The sequence below is a fragment of the Grampus griseus genome (assembly GCF_964374135.1).
Source record: "Grampus griseus genome assembly, chromosome: 3".
Lineage (NCBI taxonomy): Eukaryota > Metazoa > Chordata > Mammalia > Artiodactyla > Delphinidae > Grampus > Grampus griseus.
The window spans coordinates 41,949,120-41,969,390 of NC_139019.1; the positions used below are offsets into that span (position 1 = coordinate 41,949,120).

A 20,271-nucleotide genomic window follows, 5' to 3' on the forward strand; every position below is an offset into this window, starting at 1 on the left:
GGGGCTCATATCCAGAACATATAAAGAACACTTACAACTCAATAATAAAAAGACTAATAAGTCAGTCAAAAAACAAGCAACATTTTTGAATAGCCATTTCTCCAAATAAGATATACAAATAGCTAGGAAGCCCATAAAAAGAAACTCAACATTAGTCATTAGTCATTATAGAAGTGCAAATCAAAACCACAATAAGAAACTGCTTCACACCCACTAGAATAGCAATTATAAAAAATAATACTAATAGAAAGCACTGGCAATAATTTAGAAACCTGGAACCTTCATTGTTGATGGGAATGTAAAATGATGCAGCCACTTTGGAAAATAGTTTAGAAGTTCCTCAAGATGTTAAACGTAGCTACAATATGACCCAGTAATCCTGCTCCTAGGTTTATGCCCACACCCCAAGTGAAAACGTATGTCCACCCAAAAATTCGTACATAAATGTTCATAGCAGCATTATGCATAATAGGTAAAAAGTAGAAACAACCCAAATGTATATCACCTGCTGAAATGGTAAATAAAATGTGATATTTCCATATGATGGAATATTATTTGGCAATAAAAAGGAATAAAACACTCATACATGCTATAATATGGATGAACCTCAAAAGCATTATGCTAAGTGAAAGAAATCAGTCACAAAAGACCACATATTCTACGATTCCATTTATATGAAATGTCCAAAATAGGCAAGTCTAAGGAGACAGAAAGTGGATTAGAGGTTGTCTAGGGCAGGGGAGTGGGGGAAGGAGGGTAATGCTGAGTGACTGCTAATAACTATGAGGCTTCTTTGGGGAATGATAAAAACGTACTAGAATCAGATTATGGTGATGGTTACACAACTCTAGAAATACACTAAAAGCCATTGAATTATACACTTCAAATGAGTGAACTTGATGGTATGTAAATTATATCTCAGAAAGCTGTTAAAAGTCAACATGAGTCTAGGAAAGGTAACCATAGTCACATAAAAAGAAACAGAATTATCAATGTTTCCTTTAGGAAATTTTCAGTAGCTGTAGTCAATTAAAATTTGATTTTTTTTAAAGTCTGCACTAAAATTATTCACCAAAAACAGAAGCAGGGTATCCCACTGCTTTACTGAAAATGATTCATCTTTGATACCCTAGTAATATCTGGGAAAAGGAAACACAGGTATCTCAGTAGGGCTTCCTTCCAAGGTCATGTGATTTCTGAAAAAGCAACTTCTGAGTCTGAAGTCATCAGGGTGTTAATTCTGGGGATGGCTGGTTAACACCAAACACCCTGATCAAACCTATGACCATATACATGTCATATAATAAAGACCACATCCTCAGCTCAGAAAAAGAACTAAAGACATTTCTAATAGAAAGCACACTGAATACTGTTTGTTCAGGGACTGAGGATGATCCTTCTTAGAGTGAGATATTTTCCTTACTGAAACAAAGTAGCCATGTCTGACACCCATTTTCCTTTCTTAGCTAAATCCAGAAAGAAGGAAGGAAGGAAGAAAGGAAGGATAGGAGGGAGAGACAGGAAGGGAGGAAGGAAGGAGCAACTCAGAGATACTTCCATATGTCTAAAGCTGTAAAATCAAATGATCAGGGGAAGCCCAATCAGGGGACTGGAGAGAGCTAACCCTCCCTACTGCACCAGCCTCTGTCCCCACCTGCCGAACTCCAGACAGGGACACAATATGTTACCCTCCACAAAGTGGGGAAGGAAAATCCAAGCAGGAGCTTATGAATAAATAAGCCTCTATCCTATATTTCCACGTGCCCTTAGCTGATTAATCCTTACAAAATCCAAGGAGATGACTAGAAAGACACTTGGTTGGTGACCAACTTTTAGGTTACCAATTTTAAATCTCTGATTTAAGTCTTTAAAGAGCTTTCATTTGTGGATAGAAAAGATAATGTTGCTGCTGATGAAAACCAGAATCCACGAAATCTCAGCTGAAACATTTGGAGTCTCTTCTTGTATACTATGTTCTGATGGCAACGAGGGCCCGTTGTCCCCACCCACTCTGTAGAATTACAACCCTCTCCCCTCGGCAATCCTAGCCAAGGAAAGCATGCCCGCAGATGAGTGATTACTCACTGTTCTCACTTGTGGCTTGTTTTTTCTTTTTCCTGATACTCAACTTTGAAATTGGAAAGAAAGAAAAGAAAGGAAACCACATCCTTTGTACTCTCGATATATAAATAAGAGCCAATCAAGAACTGAAAACAGATTTTCACATTGATTGACGTGGGGACACCAGCCACAATGAGGAACTCCTCTACCTTCCTGGCAGCCACTCTCTCAATGGTCATTTTCCTCCTTCTAATTCCTGAAGGTAAGACTGATTCTTGTCATTTCCATTATAGCAATTAAGCAAAATGGAGCAGACTCTTTGGCAGTATTAGCTAAGTGTACTAAGAGGAGATTTTTTTCTCGCAAGCCTTAACATTCTTTCTTGGATTCTACATATATCTTTATTTTAGAAAGAAAAACAACCTTCTTTCTTCTTTACAATTCCTTTACAAAAGATAATAGAACCACCAGTGCTGCCAACTTGGGGCTTGAAAACTGTCAAAAAGGACACTGTAAAAACAAGTAAACAAACAAACAAAAAGTTCTTAAGTTAGGAAAACAAATAGGACCTTTCAGGGAAGGAATAGTGATGCCTCAGCCTTTCTTGCTGCAGAAAATGCATAGATAGCTTTAATGACAAAACCGACTATACTTCAATAATAAATAAATAAATATATATTTTTTAAACCTGACCTAGACACACCCCAAGAATCAGGAATGATTCGAATATTTATCATTATTTCTCTAGGTTAGTGTGTCCTTGGGAATACATTAGGACATTGGGAGCATCCCCGCATTGACTCTTTGGAAGTGCTATAGTATTTTGTATTAAGCTTATTCTTTGATGTACTAAGTAGTAACCAACTTGCCTGGTTTTGTGTGAGTTGCACATGCATCAGTTTGAAATGCTGCAAAAGTCATGGGATTATCACTAGAAGGGTAATAGCCCCGGGGTAGCTCTAGATGTTCCTTAAAAACTTTCTAGGCAGTGAAAAGCACTCTGGGGCTAGGCTGAACTGTGCTGGACAAATGTGGAGCAGCCATGGGTTTTCCCCACATCGTGGCAGCTTTTGGAGATGGAAGTGGTGGGCAGATGCTGATGCAACAACCTATCTTACCAAAAATTCCCAAGGAAGTTCTTTAGTTTATCTTGTACCTAAAAGTTTTAGAAATAATAAGGTTACAGGGCATTAGAAACAAAAGGGTGGGCAGAGTACTATAAGTAGGGCATAGCACGACTATGTTCAGGCATGTCAAATCCTCCACAACAGTGAAAACAGAGCAGATTTTAAAAATCCAATCTTATCTTTTCTTCAAAGGAAACAACAAAAGCAACTTACTCTTTGTTTCCTGTGGGCAGAGAGAGCAATGTGGGTCCCTAAAAGGAACAGACACAGCAAAGCAAGACTTGATGCTCTGGATGGGAGGTCTCAATCCTTCTACACATTAGAATCCTCTGGAGGGTTTGAAACAATGCTGATATCCCAGTCCCAGTGATTTTAATTTATTGTGATTCTGGGTGGGAACCAAGAATTGCTAGTTTTAAAAGCTTCTCACCTGCTCTAAATCCTATTCCCGAATCCTAGGTTGTGGGATATGGGGACTTTTTCTGAGGTGGTATTTGTGCTCACCAAACACAGGACTCTGCAAAATGAACTATTATACTGAGTTTATGATTTCTGCAGCCCAGACGGTCCAAAGATGCATCTTTGAAATCCATCTATTTGTGATACACCCCAGGAAAATTGAGATGTAGGTGAAGTTCTCTTGGTTTCTCTAAGTTCCTTACCTTTTTACTTCTAGAGTCTAGGACTTCTCCTTCCCAACTCCCTTCTGGAAACCCACTTCCCCTTCCCCCACTCTCATCATTTACCCCTCATTGTAAATCTGGCAATGAGTTAGCTTTAATAATGGAGTAACAGGCACTGTGCCCTATTGAAGCAAACCTGAGTCCCAGCCAATGGTCAGGAGAAACGTTTGGGGAGAACCCAAGAATGTCTGGTGTAGGAAGGTGATGCTGAGAGTATATCACACGGGCACAAGATCCTCTCAACCAACATGTATGGTTTGCCTCGTGCTTTGGTCTCACTGTTCGCTAATAGTGAATCTCTACTCTTGTTCTATCACCAAAGAAATTTTACTAAGGCAGAATTCTCTCCCTATAGCATCTTCTCTCCTCTCTTCATTGGAAAAGGGCTTAAATTAAACCATGTGGTTCAGTCTGGAGATTGAAGGGGAGCTTCAGTTGCAAAAGATATTATTCTCTCAATTTATGAATGAGAAGAGTGCAAATTTCAATAAGCAAAAGTCTCACAATGACCAAAGAACTCAAGGGAAGGGTCACAGCTAAAAGGTACTAATATCAGTTTGTAAGCTATGGGGTTTTGCAAGGGCTTAGGGCAAAAAGGGTGGTTTTCAAGCTTCTAAAAGCCACTCTGCTTCCCCAAATTAATACTTAGCCAGAAAGGGAGAGGTGTGGGAGAGCACTCAAGGTTGTCATCATCACCAGCGGCTCCTTGTGTTACTGGTATAAACCCATGCACAGTTGTCTGCCTTTGCAAGCCCTGAGGCCTGAGGTCAGCGGTTGTGACAGATTTCCAGCCTGATAATCCCTGGAACGACCAAAGGCATGGTTTCTGTGGATGAAAGAGCAGGACCTTCTCAGAAAGTCCAACAGGAATGGGATTTACATTCAGATATCTGAAATCCACATGAAGATGGGGAGGATGCCCTCATCTCCCCTCCTCTCTAAGTGGGAAATGCATGTCTAGTCTTAGAAACATGGCTTTAGGTAGAACTCTTTGGAGGGGTCACTGATATGACTTGTCTTTTCCTTTTTAACAGATCTCTGTGTAAAAATTATTGGAGGAAATGAAGTGACTCCTCATTCAAGACCCTACATGGTGCTACTTCAAGACAAAAGTATCTGTGCCGGGGCTTTGATTGCAAGAGACTGGGTATTGACTGCAGCTCACTGTAACGTGTAAGTGCTTGGGTTTAAAAAACATTTGTGGAGATATTCTAACTTGGGGGAATATTAATGAAGACAGTAAATACCACTAAAGCCACAGGATCTTTACATCGCTTACATCTTTGACAAATTGCTTTACCCCAAAAGGGAGTTGAGCCCAGGCTCGGCCCCAAAGAATCCGACCAATGAGGAAGCAGCAACCAGAGCTCTTCCGGAAGATCTCCCCTAGAGCTTCCCTAGATGCTTCTGATCTTGACTTCATGATGGTGCGGAAGGGTGAAAATTTCAGTGTCCCCTCAGGGGCCTGAGCACCACTGTCAATCAGAGAAAGCTTCTTTTGAATGCCTTCCTGTTTTTCTTATGAACTTCTCACGCCATCTCTTAACCACCGTCAACCACTGCCTTCAAACCTCTTCCAGGGCTGGTCTTTTCTCCGCTCCCTAAATCAAGCTTCTAAACCTGGGCTGTCTATTATGATAGCCACTATCATGTTGGCTATGTAATTACCTATGGCTATATACATTTACATTAATTAAAGTTAAATCAAATTACAAATTTAGGTCCTCGGTCTCACTGGCCACATTTCGAGTCCTCAGTAGCCTACACGGGGCTCCGTATTGGACAGTGCAGATTTATAGAACATTTCATCATCAAAGTATAGTCTACTGAAAGCACTGTTCTAATGTCTTAAGTGAGACTAATATCAGCTGTGTAATGGAAAAACAGCGATGTGAATATATGGTTGGTGTAGTTTATACACTAAGATGTGAGTGATAATGGCCTTCATCATTAATGCATCAGAGAGGATCTTGATTTTATTAACCAAAATGAACCTTTAGCATGGAGTAATAAGAGGAAAGAATGCTGGGACCCTCCTGCAGACCACCATCCCCTCAAACACACACTCAATGCCATGCAAATAGGGTCTTCCACTAAGCGATCTATCTCTGAAAGTTTTCCCATTTAAGTCTGCTGTTCTCTTACAAAGATTTCTTCAGTGCATTAGTCTACAGCTATCGAGTGTCTTTTGCTTTTGTCTCTAGACTACTGAGATCTCTGTTTTCCAGTCATCTGCAACCTGATTCTCTATGACAACTAAAGGAAGGTTGAGGGGATGGCAGTAAAACCCCAGCAAAGATCCCAAGACTTGGCTTAGCTGCCATGGAATTCTCTTATCATTTGTTTTTCAGTGAAACTAGTTTAGCTTGTTATAAATAAGCTGCAGGTGATCATGATGATAATGGTAATGATAAATTCATAAACAATTCACTTTTTATTCTTTAAAGTACACATTTTTTTCTGAGCCACAAACAAGTATTTTCACAGCAAGCGTATTTACAAATGGGACAATGAAACTGATCAGCACATAATATGCTCAGCTTCTGATTTAAAGAGTAAACCAAATTAACGGTGTTGTGTCTGTTTTCAGGAACAGAAGATCCCAGATCGTTCTTGGGGCTCACTCAATAACCAAGAAAGAGCCTGAAAAACAGATCATGTTTGTTAAGAAAGTGTTTCCCTATCCATGCTATGACCAGGACACGCATGAGGGTGATCTTAAACTTCTACAGGTACGAACCTTTGATTATACTTTTGATTGAAAGTATAGAAGCTCCTACAGTCTGGCCACCTACATGGAAACCTTTCTCAGTGCCCCGATAACTACAGACTGTAGCTGCGTAAGGGGGTGGGGGGTGGGGGTCCCTGAGGGTTCAGCTAGAATTTAAATAAAAATGTGCAATTTTTATTTTTTTAATTCATTTTTATTGGATGAAATTCTTAATTATCTCATTCTGTTAACTTTTTGCTTGTCTTCCAACAGCTGAACAAAAAAGCAACAATTAATAAAAACGTGGCTATCCTTACTCTCCCTAAATTGGGGGATGATGTGAAACCTGGAACTATGTGTCGAGTTGCAGGGTGGGGTAGGTTTCACAATAATTCACCTCGGTCTGATATTTTGAGAGAGGTCAATGTCACCGTCATAGACAGAAAAATCTGCAACGATCAAAGCCACTATAATTATAACCCTGTGATTGGACTGAATATGATTTGTGCCGGAAGCCTCAAAGGTGGAAGAGATTCCTGCAGTGTAAGTAAAATAAGATCCCAAACTCTAGCTGTTGGGTTAACTCATGCAGATGTAGAGAACGTGAAGTCACTCTTTGCCTTGTCATGACACTGGCTTCTACAGCGTCCTAGTGCTTTTAAAAAGAAGTTTGATAGGGCTTCCCTGGTGGCGCAGTGGTTGAGAGTCCGCCTGCCGATGCAGGGGACACGGGTTTGTGCCCCGGTCCAGGAAGATCCCACGTGCCTCGGAGCGGCTGGGCCCGTGAGCCATGGCCGCTGAGCCTGCGCGTCCGGAGCCTGTGCTCTGCAAGGGAGAGGCCTCTCACAACAGTGAGAGGCCCGCGTACCGCAAAAAAAAAAAAAAAGAAAAGAAAAAGAAAAAAAAAAAAAGAAGTTTGATAAAGCTCCAGTCAAATTAATTAATGTTCTCAGCTCAGGTGAGTTGTTCATCATAAACCACGCTAGTGCCTGGGTTGAACTACTACATCTTCTTGATTTTATATCGAAAACCACTAAGAAGCTATTTTTTCTCATTTTTCATATTAACATATATAGATCTAAACTGAAAAATATATAACACTGAGGAGAGCTGAAGTCAGGGTTCCTCTAGGGCCTTCAGTACGTTTTCCCCATCTGATCACCCCCCAAAAATTCCTCTGCCATTTAACCAGGTAAGTCTGAAATGCCTGCATTCCCAAGACAGACTCAAGATCTCCGGGGTAAACCCCATAGCTTCCTAGAGCTGAGCACAACCCCTGGAAACAACTTCCAAGCATGATCCATTCCAAAGTACACACAAGCCTGCCTACCATATGCCCTGAGAAGGGCTGGGACTGGGCTCTGCTTAAAGATAGGAGTAGAAGAACCCTTGACAAAGGTTTAAGCTCTGAGCACTGGTTTGTCACTTCTCACTTCACTGGGATGGAGCTGAGCCCTCAGAGCCTTGCATTTGCAGAACTCTGTGTACAAGCCTCAACAGCCCTTCATCTGGCACCACCCATCCTCCCTAAAGCCGGAAACAGCCAAGCTGGTCTCTAGACCTTAAATACATTTAAATATGCTGATTCTAAAGTTCCTTGAGAGAATACAAGGTCGCATATTGGGTGGCTCACACACAAGAATAAAGCATGATTTACAGCTAACTGAAGCCTCCCTCCTAGTGGAACCAGGCAGTACCAAAGTGTTATCACTGACTTCCGGGAGCATCCATCTAGCATCAGATGCTCTACGGAGACTTGGGAGGAAAATCAAAGAGTAACGTAAATTCCACGAGAGCAGTACTTTTTGTCTACTTTTTTTTCTTTTTGTCTATTTTGTTCACTGATTTAGTCCTAGTGTCTAGAAGACTACATGGCACATGGTAGATGCTCCATAAGTATTGACTAAATGAACGATGTTTGCTAGAAAAGAATGGCGTTTGTGGGAGTTTGAAGGAATTGGCCTCCAAGGTCTAATTTTAATGTTCATTGATACTATGTAGGGTGATAGACTGGCAGATTAATAACGCAAGTTTTAAAATGTAATTTTCTCTTCAGTGATTACTGTATTGATGAGTTGAATTTTATTTTGAGTCTTTCACACTCAATACGCTCTTTAGAGATACTGTTGTATAACTTATTTCATTAAATGTTTCTTTCGCATTAAAAAAAAAAAAGGAGACTCGAGGTAGCAATTTCTGTCTATTTGAGAAGGGGAAGGAAAAGGTTGCTTCGGTTTTGTTCCTTTGGGAAGACAATTATCTGCTGGAGGAACTAGAAAACATGGCTTTTATTCTTTGCCTCAGTGGCCAATCTGCATTTGACTATTTTATCCCTTGAGCGATTATTAAACATTTTGAGAAAATGACAAACAGGAGAGTTTCTAAAGCAGAGAATTTGTCTCAATGTTAGTGGATTACACAAACAATAATACAAGTTTCATTTCAATTTTCACTGCTTCATAAACAAATCGAGAAAACCAATTTGAACATATTATTGAATATTCCCAAACATTTGGGTTTTTTAAGCACTAATTGTCAAGTAAGTCAGGGTTGGTCTTAACTTCACCTTAAAGGCTCCACATTAAATGGAATTTCTTCCATTCTGCTAGTGGTCATATTTGGTGCTGGTCTTCATCATTCCTCTTGTTTTCCCCCAGGGAGATTCTGGAAGCCCTTTGATATGTGAAGGCATTTTCAGAGGCATCACTGCCTTTGGCCTTCCAGGGAAATGTGGAGACCCTCGAGGACCTGGCGTCTATACTCTTCTCTCAAAGAAACACCTCAGCTGGATAGCTAAGACTATGAAACATGCAGTTTAGATAACCGTATTTCATTTCATTTGCTGTTACTTCTTTTTTTTTAATTTTTAGTAGAGTATAGTTGATTTACAATGATGTATTAGTTTCAGGTATACAGCAAAGTGAATCAGTTATTCATATACATATATTCACTCCTTTTTTTTAGATTCTTCTCCCATATAGGCCATTACAGAGTATTGAGTAGAGTTCCCTACACTATACAGCAGATTCTTATTAGTTATCTGTTTTATATATAGTAGTGTGTATACGTCAGTCCCAATCTCCCGATTTATCCCTCCTGCCCCTTATCCCCTGGTAACCATAAGTTTGTTTTCTTTATCCATGACTCTACTTCTGTTTTGTAAATAAGTTCATTTGTACTCTTTTTTTTTTTAAGATTCCACATATAAGCGATATCATATGATATTTGTCTTTCTGTGTCTGACTTACTTCACTCAGTACAACAATCTCTAGGTCCATCCATGTTGCTGCAAAGCATTATTTTGTTCCTTTTATGGCTGAGTAATATTCCACTGTATATGTGTACCACATCTTCTTTCTCCATTCCTCTGTTGATGGACATTTAGGTTGCTTCCATGTCCTGGCTATTGTAAGCAATGCTGCAATGAACATTGAGGTGCATGTATCTTTCTGAATTATGGTTTTCTCCAGGTATATGCCCACTGCTGTCATGTCTTAATTTTATCATAAATAAAATCAATTTGTATCACTGTACTTGTTGCTCTCCTATAACTTTAGCAGGCAGATCTCCACCAGCAAAGTGAACCAGAGTAATATAGAGACCTTGCGGATAATGCAAAGGAGAGATCAGGGACCAATGTCACCTGTGTCATCCATGTGACAAGTGACATGCAAACTTGGCTTGAAATATTCACTTCACTGATTCAGTGGGGCCCAGCAGGAGGGACACTAAGGTCAGTCTGTCTAGTAACAAGTACAGTGAAGGGCTCAGCAATTCTGCAAGAAACAGAGACAGCCAGTCTGGAACGTTTGGATTAAAAGGAAATGTTTGCCCTTCAAAGGCCATTGTTCCACATCAACACCTGCTATTCAGATTTATATGTAAGAACCGGAGTCGATGGGAGAAGTAGAAACAGAAAATGCCTTACAGTATTTTCCAAAGGCAGGTGAGAAACAGAAATTAAAATTCTAGGGGATATTAATGAGGCACTTAGCTAGCCAAAAAAAGGATACAAGGAAAGTCAGCCTCCTTTCTCAGTAGTTTGAATAAGCCTTGGATTATCTAGGTGATTTCTTGGTTCCCCTTGTCATTGAGTCTGGGTAGGTCTAATCAACATGGTGGTTACAGTGACTGCCATCTCATACTAGGGAGTGAGTGTTGAATCGTGGCCTGAAATTTTCCTTTGGGAAAAAACTCAAGATACTTATTCAGCATATTGAACTTAGTGGATAGTCATCAGCCCAGTAGCCACTTGAAGATGAGATTATGTGAACAGATTCCTCTGATTTCCATCAGTTCCCTTTGGAATATAAATCTTATATGTGTGTGCATGTATACATACATAAACATATACATACACACACACACGGTATATCCAAACTAAGAACATACAGACAGCTTCTTAAAACAAATGAAGGAACATAGCTTAAAGACTGACCAGAATTCTGGTCCTTTGGTTTTCAACCATGGCTGCCCATTAGACTTACCAGGCTCTTTAAAATGACCAATGCTCAGGTCTCACCCTTAGAAATTTTTATTTAACTTGATGAGAACCAAGACAAAGTATTCTTTTTATAAGCTCCCCAATGATTTTAATATGCAGCTGGGGATGAGAACCCCTATATTAGAAAGTGAAGTCTCATGCTGATATCTAAAAGAGATGCTCTAAGAGGATATTTTAGATGCCTGCTATAATCCCTAATTAGGATTTTAATAGCAATAAGAGGATGGATGGCGTATTCCCTACTGGCAACATTTATTACAGATTTTGAAGTCCACTTAAAAAGAGTTGTATGAAACCCTTGTTCATTGCTGGTAGAAGTGTAAATTGGTAGAGCTTTTCTTAGGAAAAGTGGCAGTGTCTATTAAAACTGAATGAACACATATGCTATGACCTAACAATTCTACTCCTGGGTATATACCAAACAGAAATGAGGGCTTTTTTTCCACCAAATACGTGTTTGAGGATGTCCATAGCAGCTCTATTCTTAAAAGTCAAAATTGAAAATAACTCAAATATCCATTCATAATAAAATGGATAAACAATTGTTGTATATACAATGGAATATTACACAGCAGTGAAAAAGACCAAACTACATGCCTGTGTCATGCATGAATGCAACAATATGAATTACTCTTACAAATCTAAGGTTGAGTAAAAGAAACCAGACCAAAAAAAAAAGAAAGAAAGAAAGAAAGAATATTTACGGTATGATTACATTTATCTGAAGGTTGGCATGAGGCAAAACTAATTCATGGTGAACGAGGTCAGAATAATGGAGGGGTATTGACTGAGTGGACACAAAGTAGTCTTTGGGGGTGAAAGAAATGTTCACATCTTGATCTGGATGATTTATTCATATGATCTTGATCTTATTCATAAATTAAACACTCACTGAGCTGTACACTTAAGATTTATGTGCTTTATATGACTTATTAGTCAATAAAAGTTTTATATCACAAAATTTTTGTAGCAGAGGCTTCTGTTTTGTGTATTATCTGTAAGTTCATTTTTTTCTTTACTGAAACCATATTCCAGACTTCCACCAAAACTAACAGTAGTAAAAGATAAATTGCTATTTTTCTTAAATGAGAGCCTAGTTCACACACCAGTATTAATTGAGAGAAGTGATCTTTGGTCATGTCATAGTGCCATGAGATTGTTAAGATTGAAGTAACCACGTCAGAATGGTGGGGGACACTGGAAGTGGCCTCACCATTTTGCTCCTTTCCCTGCTAAACTTTTTCTTGTAGTTTATACCTGGCTAAATAAGAAGAAGATCAAATGAAACCCATTTTCTTAAAGAAGAAGAGTGTGTATTGCGGGAATGTAGCATATTTGCAGCTTTTGGTGACCTAAAATTTTATAAGGTAAAAATTACTAGCACTACCAAGCAGATTTTCTGAGTTTAAAAACAGGGAAAAGAACAGAATGTATGGCAACTTGTCAGGAGAGTCCTAACACCCCTTGTATTTACTATTCCACTTTTCAATTATCAAGGCTTTTATTTGGTTTTTTTTTTTTTTTTTTGAGGCGGGGTATTACGGGAGTGTGTATGTATTGGTAAAAACTATTTATGACAAAGCAAATAAATTAATCAACATATGTTAGCTGACACATGCAAAACATTCCAAAGGACACTAAAAAATATAACATCTTGACACTAAAAAGCACATCATCTTGTTTGAGCCTCATGACAACACCATGGAGAAGGCAAGGCCAATATCCCTCAACTCCTCAATCGAATTCTCCGGAAGAAATAAGCATGTTAAAACTTAAATAAACAAAGATTCACATAGTAACAAAAGATTTTTTTAAAACAACTAGAATAGTTATATTAACACAAAGTAGGTGATACAGACTGATGTCAAGAGTTAAAGCCAGGTAACATCATTTCAAAACACTTCCTGGAGAGGTCAGGACTTATGTGAAGGTGCAAAGCAAAAGAAGAGAGGAGCAGGAATTCCAGACTAGAAAGAAGAGGTCTAACAAAAGCATAAGGCAGGAAATCACAAGACTTAGCCCAGGGTTAACACAGGAAGGAGTGAGGATTAACGTTAAAAAGATAGAACAGTGGGGCTTCCCTGGTGGCGCAGTGGTTGAGAGTCCGCCTGCCGATGCAGGGGACACAGGTTCGTGCCCCGGTCTGGGAAGATCCCACATGCCGCAGAGCGGCTGGGCCCGCGAGCCATGGCCGCTGAGCCTGCGCGTCCGGAGCCTGTGCTCCGCAACGGGAGAGGCCACAACAGTGAGAGGCCCGCGTACCCCCAAAAAAAAAAAGATAGAACAGTGGCCTGATCAAGCTTGAAGAAACCTTAGCAGCTATCAAATCCAAATTCCTATTCTTGCAAATGTTGTGACATACCCAAGGTCACTCAGCAAGTTTATGGCAGAGCCATAACTGGTACAGGTCCCCAACTTCAGGTTCTGGGCTCAGGACTCCGAGGTGGAGGCCTGGGGGGTTAGGTCATGGGAGTCATTGAGAGTCTATGAGCAGGGGACGGGAGGACCAGCACGATGCTTTTAGAAATGTAACCTAGCAGTAACGTGGAGACCCATGAAGAATAAAGACAGCAAGCCAGTTAGAAGGCAATTACTACAAACTGGTCATCAGGTATGCAGGACATTACAAGGGTAAAACAACAAACAGAGAACAAGGGGCAAACTGAACAACCAGGAGGCTCCCTGAGTAATGGGAGGACCAGGATAAAGATGACACCATGATAAGAGAAAAGGGAGTCCCACAGAAGTCCTCTTTTTGAGAGGAAATAATACGCATGCTTAACATAGAGTAGCACTTTAATCAATGTTTTTCAAGTGAATAAGTTGTGTTTTTAATGTATTGAGTTTGAGCTAAAGACAAAATTTAAGTATCTCAGAAAAGAAATATCCAGAGACAGACAAGTATGAGGCTGGAGCTTGGGAGAAAAGCCGAGTGACAAAGAAGCGTTTAGAAATCTTTGCTGTAGATAGTCTTGTGACTATAGCAGTGAAAATGCACCTCTAACGAGGAAAAGACAGAGAGAGAAGAAGAAGAAAAGGGGAAGAGGAGGGGGAAATCAGAGAGAGAAGCATAGAGTCAGAGACGGTGTCTGGGAAATGCAATGGAACGAAGCAGAGCAAGTGAAGTAAGCTGAGAAGGAAGGTCGGGAGAACAGGCATTCACCTCAGGAAAAGCACGTCATCTTGTTTGAGCCTCATGACAACACCATGGAGAAGGCAAGGCCAACATCATTATTCTCACATAGAAATCAGGAAGCTGAAGCTGAGAGGGGCTGAGTGACTAGCAGCAATTCCACACACAGGCCGTGCCATCAGCTGCGGCAGAAAAAACCCGGGTCTGGTCTGGACTCAAAGCCAGGTGCAGCACTCTGCCTCGGTGGCCTGTGGGAAGAAGGACAGGCAGCTCACGTTCCACATGTCAAGGGCTGTTGCTGAGGACAGGGAAGCAACCTAAGCTGGGGCCAGGAATCCCATCCAGGATAAAGGGCTTCTCCAAACCCCTGCCACATTCAGGGCTGGCGCTCCCACTGCGCCTTTGCCATGGAAAACACCAGTCAGGGAGGGCTCTGGGTAACACCCTAAAGTGGCTAAGGTTTTGCTTCACTGTTGCCCTTCAGAGCTCTTCCCCCTTGTTTTGGTTCCCTAAGGCTGCTGTAATAAATTACCACAAACTGCACAGCTAAAGACAACGGAAATTTATTCTCTCACAGACCAGAAGTCCAAAATCAAGGATTTGGCAAGCAGGGGAGATTCTATTCCCTGCCTCTTCTACTTTCTGGCAGTCATTGGCCATCCCCAAATTGTAGCCACATCACTCTAATCGCTGCTTCTGTGGGCACATCATCTCTGATTCTGTGTGTCTGTTCTCTGTGTGCCTCTTATAAGGACACTTGGCATTACATTTAGGGCCCATCTTGATAATCCAGAATGATCTCATCTCAAAATCTTCAACTTAATTACATCTGCAAAGACCCTTTCACCAAATAAAGTCACACTCACAGGTTTCTGGGATTTGACGTGGATAGCTTTGACGTGGACCAGTTTTTAGCTTACCACACCCCTCATGCCTTATACCATTATTAGTTCTATCTTCTCTAACCCACCAACACCCAGGGATTACCATGGCTGTGCTCCTACCACACACTCTATCTCTCTTCTTATCCTTCCCTGAAAGTCATCCTTTTGGGATCTTGGTTTCAAGAAACTAATCAAGGGCTTCCCTGGTGGCGCAGTGGTTGAGAGTCCGCCTGCCGATGCAGGGGATGCGGGTTCGTGCCCCGGTCTGGGAGGATTCCACATGCTGCGGAGCAGCTGGGCCCGTGAGCCATGGCCGCTGAGCCTGCGTGTCCGGAGCCTGTGCTCCGCAACAGGAGAGGCCACAATGTTGAGAGGCCCGTGTACCGCAAAAAAAAAAACAAAAACAAAAACAAAAACTAATCAAATAAACTGATGCAGCTTAATGGAAAAGGACCCAAAAATCTGTCTCACAAAACATACATGAGTCTTTCATATGGAATTCTGAAGACAATACCCTCTTTCTATTATCTATCTGATCATTTCTCAAAGAACACTGTGTGGAACAATAGTTCTATACGAGGTTGATAGGTATTAAAAATGAAAAGAGTCTTTAATGTTCACATTAATTTGGAAGCTCCAAGTTAAGAAAATTATACAGGATCCTTATTTCAAAACTGCTATATGCATTAGAAATATTTGGAAGAAGAGGCTATAATAGGCAGCATTTCTGAAACTTATTTCACCAGAATCCTTTTGACTTGAACATCTCAAACTACTAGGGTTCCTTGGAAAATACTTTCCAAATCTATCCTAATCCAACAGTAACTTTCACGATCAAAAACTTCAGGCCAAAATCCACAAAGCTAACTCCATGAAAGAAAGCTGGGACTGGGAAGATGAGAGGAAAAAAGAGGTTGGATATGTTTTTGACTGGGTAGGTATTTGGGGGCACAACTAAAATCAAATGAGGTGGGTGGCCACCCCCTCATAGGAGGAGTACTGCTTACAACTCAATTGAGAGCTGGAATTTCAGAAATAATCTTGTCCTCTGACACAAGATTCTCAACAGCCAGGAGTGCAGATACACTATCTCACTCCCAAAGGAGACATTTCTTAGATACTTGGGGCTTTTTCCATCTAAACACATAACTCCCAATGCTCTCCTTCATGCACACACACACGCACATACACATACACACGTGCACAGACACACCACCAAGGAGACATGGGATTGGCCCTAGGCATGTTGGTGCATTAAAAATGTTTAAATTTATAGATATAATGCCGTCTTCTTATTTTACAGATGCAGAAAAAATTTAAGAATATCGAGCAATTTGTTTAAGGTCACACAGCTGATTAATGGCAGAGCCAGAACTAGAATCCAATTCAATGCTTTAACTGTTTACCACGCTCCAAATCCAACGCAAAGAAGAATCTCTTTTTCTAATGAAGGCCAGTATCCATTAGTTTTTAAAAATTAAAATTTTTTTAATTTGAGCCATATAAATGAAAAGCAACTTAATTTAGTTAGGAAAATATAGATCATTATACCAGTGCTTTAAAATTAAACCTAAAAAAGAAAAACCTATTCAATAAATATAATCAGTGATAAATACTCTTTCATTCTTTATTATGATGTGTTAAGATGAAGAGGAAGGAGGAAGAGAGAGTGGAAAAAGGAATAACAGGGAAAAAATCCCAAATGTTTTGTAGAGCAGGCTTTGAAAAATATCTTGACTTAAAAAATGGAGAGCTGCTTCTAGAACTTGTTAGGAATATGGCATTTGGATGGAAACAAAAACATTCTTGAAATACATTTTTCACATTAGTGACAATCTTAGTTTACTAGATAGTGGGAAATGCCACCTTATCTCAGATGAAGGTCCTCTTTTAGGATTTACATCTCCACGTGCCAAGAGTACTGTCACTGAAAGCATTCAAAGTTTGGTTTTCTTTATGCAGCTGCATCCATAAATGAGACCACATACTGACGTATGTGCAATGGACTGACGAAACCCAGTCAAAGGCCAGATCTCACTTATAGACTAGAAAGTTACCTACCACTGTTTCAAACCTTGGAAATTACAACTCTCGGGGGGGTGAATAAGAGGGGGAATTATAAGGTATCTTTCTTCTGTAGTCAGGTGGGTGAGACCTCTTTAACTAACATTTTCCCCCAGAGAATTATGACTGTGGGTAACAGGGTGAGACTTACTAAGGGCATGACCACAATCTAGAACAGCTTTTTTCCAGCTTTATGACCACAACTCATTGTCAAAACTACATTCTATGCAGTGACCCCATACATGGACATGCAAATGTACTGATAACTATGACAAAAGTTATTCACAAAATAATACCTACTTTTCCATTTTTCCATTCTATACCATTCTATTTCTTTTTTTTTTTTCAGTGCTGATCTTGACCCACAATGGAAACATTGACAGACAGTAAAAACACATAGAAGCTGAAGACCTCAGCAACCCCATGCCATGTGGCAGTGCCCCCTGAAGCATGTTCACCAAGCAAGAACCCCAAGATGCTCCTATACAAAGATTTCCCAGATGAATTTGGGAAACAGAGAATGCTGTAACTCCTCTTGGAGATTCCCAATACACATAACGTATCAAAGGCTTTGAGACATTCTTAGGAAAGAAAAACCGTTCTTGTTTAACCCAGAATTTCCAAATTTATCTGACCACATCATGTGTGTTTGTAAAACAATCTTCCTGCTAAACACTTTGGGGAAATCTCGTACACAGCAGAAACTACTGAGTTAGAGATGAAAATTAGTGTCTAAAAGTTCAAAATTAACTGCAACTTCTCCAGCCAAAAGCATTTTAAAGGAAGGAGAAAAGGTTAAATGTACCTTTGGATAGCTCTCTAATATCAATGAAAAAAATTCACAAGTCATTAAAACTAGAAAAGTATAACTTATTAAGGACAGAGAAACAAAAACGCACTAAGTACATTCCTTATTCTAAGCATCAGCAAATGGTTCAAGTATCTATCAGTACTCCCACCTAGCTGATGGACCTATCTAGCTGCTGGAATTATAATTTTGTAAAGAACTGGGTTTTGAGGCTTCATTTTAAGTGTTTGTCTAAACTGAAAAGGTCTGGTGAATTGTGATTAAATATATGCAAAGGACCAACTCATGCTTCTCCTGCACTCTTGCTGGTACTGAAGTGGCTCTGTCAAGAGCTGCCTGTATTTTTTTTTTTTAACGTCTTTATTGGAGTATAATTGCTTTACAATGACGCATTAGTTTCTGCTTTATAACAAAGTGAATCAGCTATACATATACATATATCCCCATATTTCCTCTCTCTTGCATCTCCTTGCCACCTTCCCTATCCTACCCCTCTAGGTGGTCACAAAGCACCGAGCTGATCTCCCTGTGCTATGCGGCTGCTTCCCACTAGCTATCTATTTTACATTTGGTAGTGTTTATATGTCCATGCCACTCTCTCACTTTTTCCCAGCTTACCCTTCCCCCTCCCCATGTCCTCAAGTCCATTCTCTAGTAGGTCTGCGTCTTTATTCCCGACCTGTCCCTAGGTTCTTCAGAACCATTTTTTTTAAAGATTCCATATATATGTGTTAGCATATGGTATTTGTTTTTCTCTTTCTGACTTACTTCACTCTGTATGACAGACTCTAGGTCCATCCACCTCACTACAAATAACTCAATTTTATTTCTTCTTATGACTGAGTAATACTCCATTGTGTATATGTGCCACATCTTCTTTATCCATTCAACTGTCAATGGACACTTAGGTTGCTTCCATGTCCTGGCTATTGTAAATAGAGCTGCAATGAACATTGTGGTACATGACTCTTCTTGAATTATGGTTTTCTCAGGGTATATGCCCAGTAGTGGGATTGCTGGGTTGTATGGTAGTTCTATTTTAATTTTTTAAGGAACCTACATACTGTTCTCCATAGTGTGCCTGTATTTTTATTCACCTAGTCACACAGTATAACAGCTGAAGGATATATACTCATTTTGAGGCTAACCTGAGCTCCAGCCAGCCTGACCACAGAAGCAGGAAGTCTTTCTGTTAAGGGTGTTTTGTTGTGGCCAATAACATTCTCAGACTCTCCAAAGAGAGTCATGGTATTATCACTACCTAATATTGTATATATTTGGTTTTTGTCTGTCTGCTCCCACAAAAGTGTGAGCTCCATGAGGGCAAGGATATTGTCTGTCTGGTTCACCTGTGTATTCCCAGTGCCATAAAAAGTGCCTGGCACATAGTAGATGCTAAATAAATAAATGTTGAATAAATAACTTCCAGGGATGACCAGAAGACAAGTTGAGTGGCAAGAGGAAGAAGATAGAATATGTAATCAGAGGTCTACAAGAGACTGGATGCCAGTGCTCTGTTCCTTCATTAGCCAACACTTCTGTCTTCCTATTTCCCTAAGCCCCCTTTAACATTTCAGATTGCACCAAAGAGCATTTAAGGTTCTTGAGGACAAGGCCCGGGTCTTGTTCTCCATCATGGGGTCTTGCTCTCAAGAAGTAACCAGTAAACATTTACAGAACTATGCTGACAAAGAACAGCAGTCTGCCTTGAAAGGGCAGAGGCTCCCCAGAGTCTCACAGTTTGGAATGGTCTCCCCACATACAACAATGTCTCGCCCTTTTCATACTTCCTTATCTCCCACACATTTCAGCTCTGCTGGTTCTTCTGCAAAATAGGGTAAGATGAGTCATAATGCTAACTCCAGAGTTCGGAAACACATTTTGAAAACTGTCCACAATCATCACTGCATACACGAATGCAAGAAGACATGACAGTTATAAGTGACGAACAATCAAATTCAGAAACACTCACACCAGAGGTGTGGTGGGTGTAGGGCTTTTTCCTCTGATAAAATATATACTTCAAAGAACCAGAAGGAGAAAGTCTTCCATTCATGGATTTTTCCACCAGTAGCAGCTCACTTTGCAATAGGGACATGGAATTTTACTTACCTATTTACTTACCAAAAAACCCACGTGACCTGGCCAGAGCAGGACAGGACCACACAGTCACATCATTCTTAGGAGACCCTTGACCAGTTGCGATCTCCTTTGTCTTAGGTAGCCAGACTAGGGAACAAATCTGTAATAATGACCCCCAAAATATAGAATTACGGCAATTTCTGATTCACTGAATG

At 40.2% G+C, this 20,271-nt stretch overlaps 2 protein-coding genes across 5 annotated transcripts in view; one reads left to right on the forward strand and one right to left on the reverse strand.

Annotated features, from left to right (window-relative positions):
• Positions 1-2,253: 2,253 nt before the first annotated feature.
• On the forward strand, positions 2,254-9,400 carry LOC309820494 (granzyme A-like; the record flags this gene model as incomplete). Of its 2 annotated transcripts, none has more annotated exons than XM_082651285.1 (5): positions 2,254-2,323; positions 4,906-5,044; positions 6,462-6,603; positions 6,855-7,124; positions 9,239-9,400. In XM_082651285.1, 5 exons carry the CDS (start codon positions 2,254-2,256, stop codon positions 9,398-9,400), a joined length of 783 nt encoding a protein of 260 aa, XP_082507411.1. The 2 variants fall into 2 exon arrangements, with proteins under 2 accessions (XP_082507411.1, XP_082507412.1); XM_082651286.1 differs by having other exon boundaries at positions 6,468-6,603.
• Positions 9,401-14,365: 4,965 nt separating this feature from the next.
• CDC20B (cell division cycle 20B) overlaps positions 14,366-20,271 on the reverse strand; it is a gene marked incomplete at both ends in the record, with an annotated part of 62,628 nt that continues 56,722 nt past the window's right edge. For 2 of the 3 annotated variants that reach the window (XM_082650552.1, XM_082650550.1), the window contains 2 exons: positions 14,366-14,466; positions 20,099-20,216. In XM_082650552.1, coding sequence (XP_082506678.1) covers positions 14,366-14,466; positions 20,099-20,216 — 219 coding nt within the window. The remainder of the gene's footprint in view (positions 14,467-20,098; positions 20,217-20,271) is intronic. The other variant, XM_082650551.1, reaches the window with a different exon arrangement.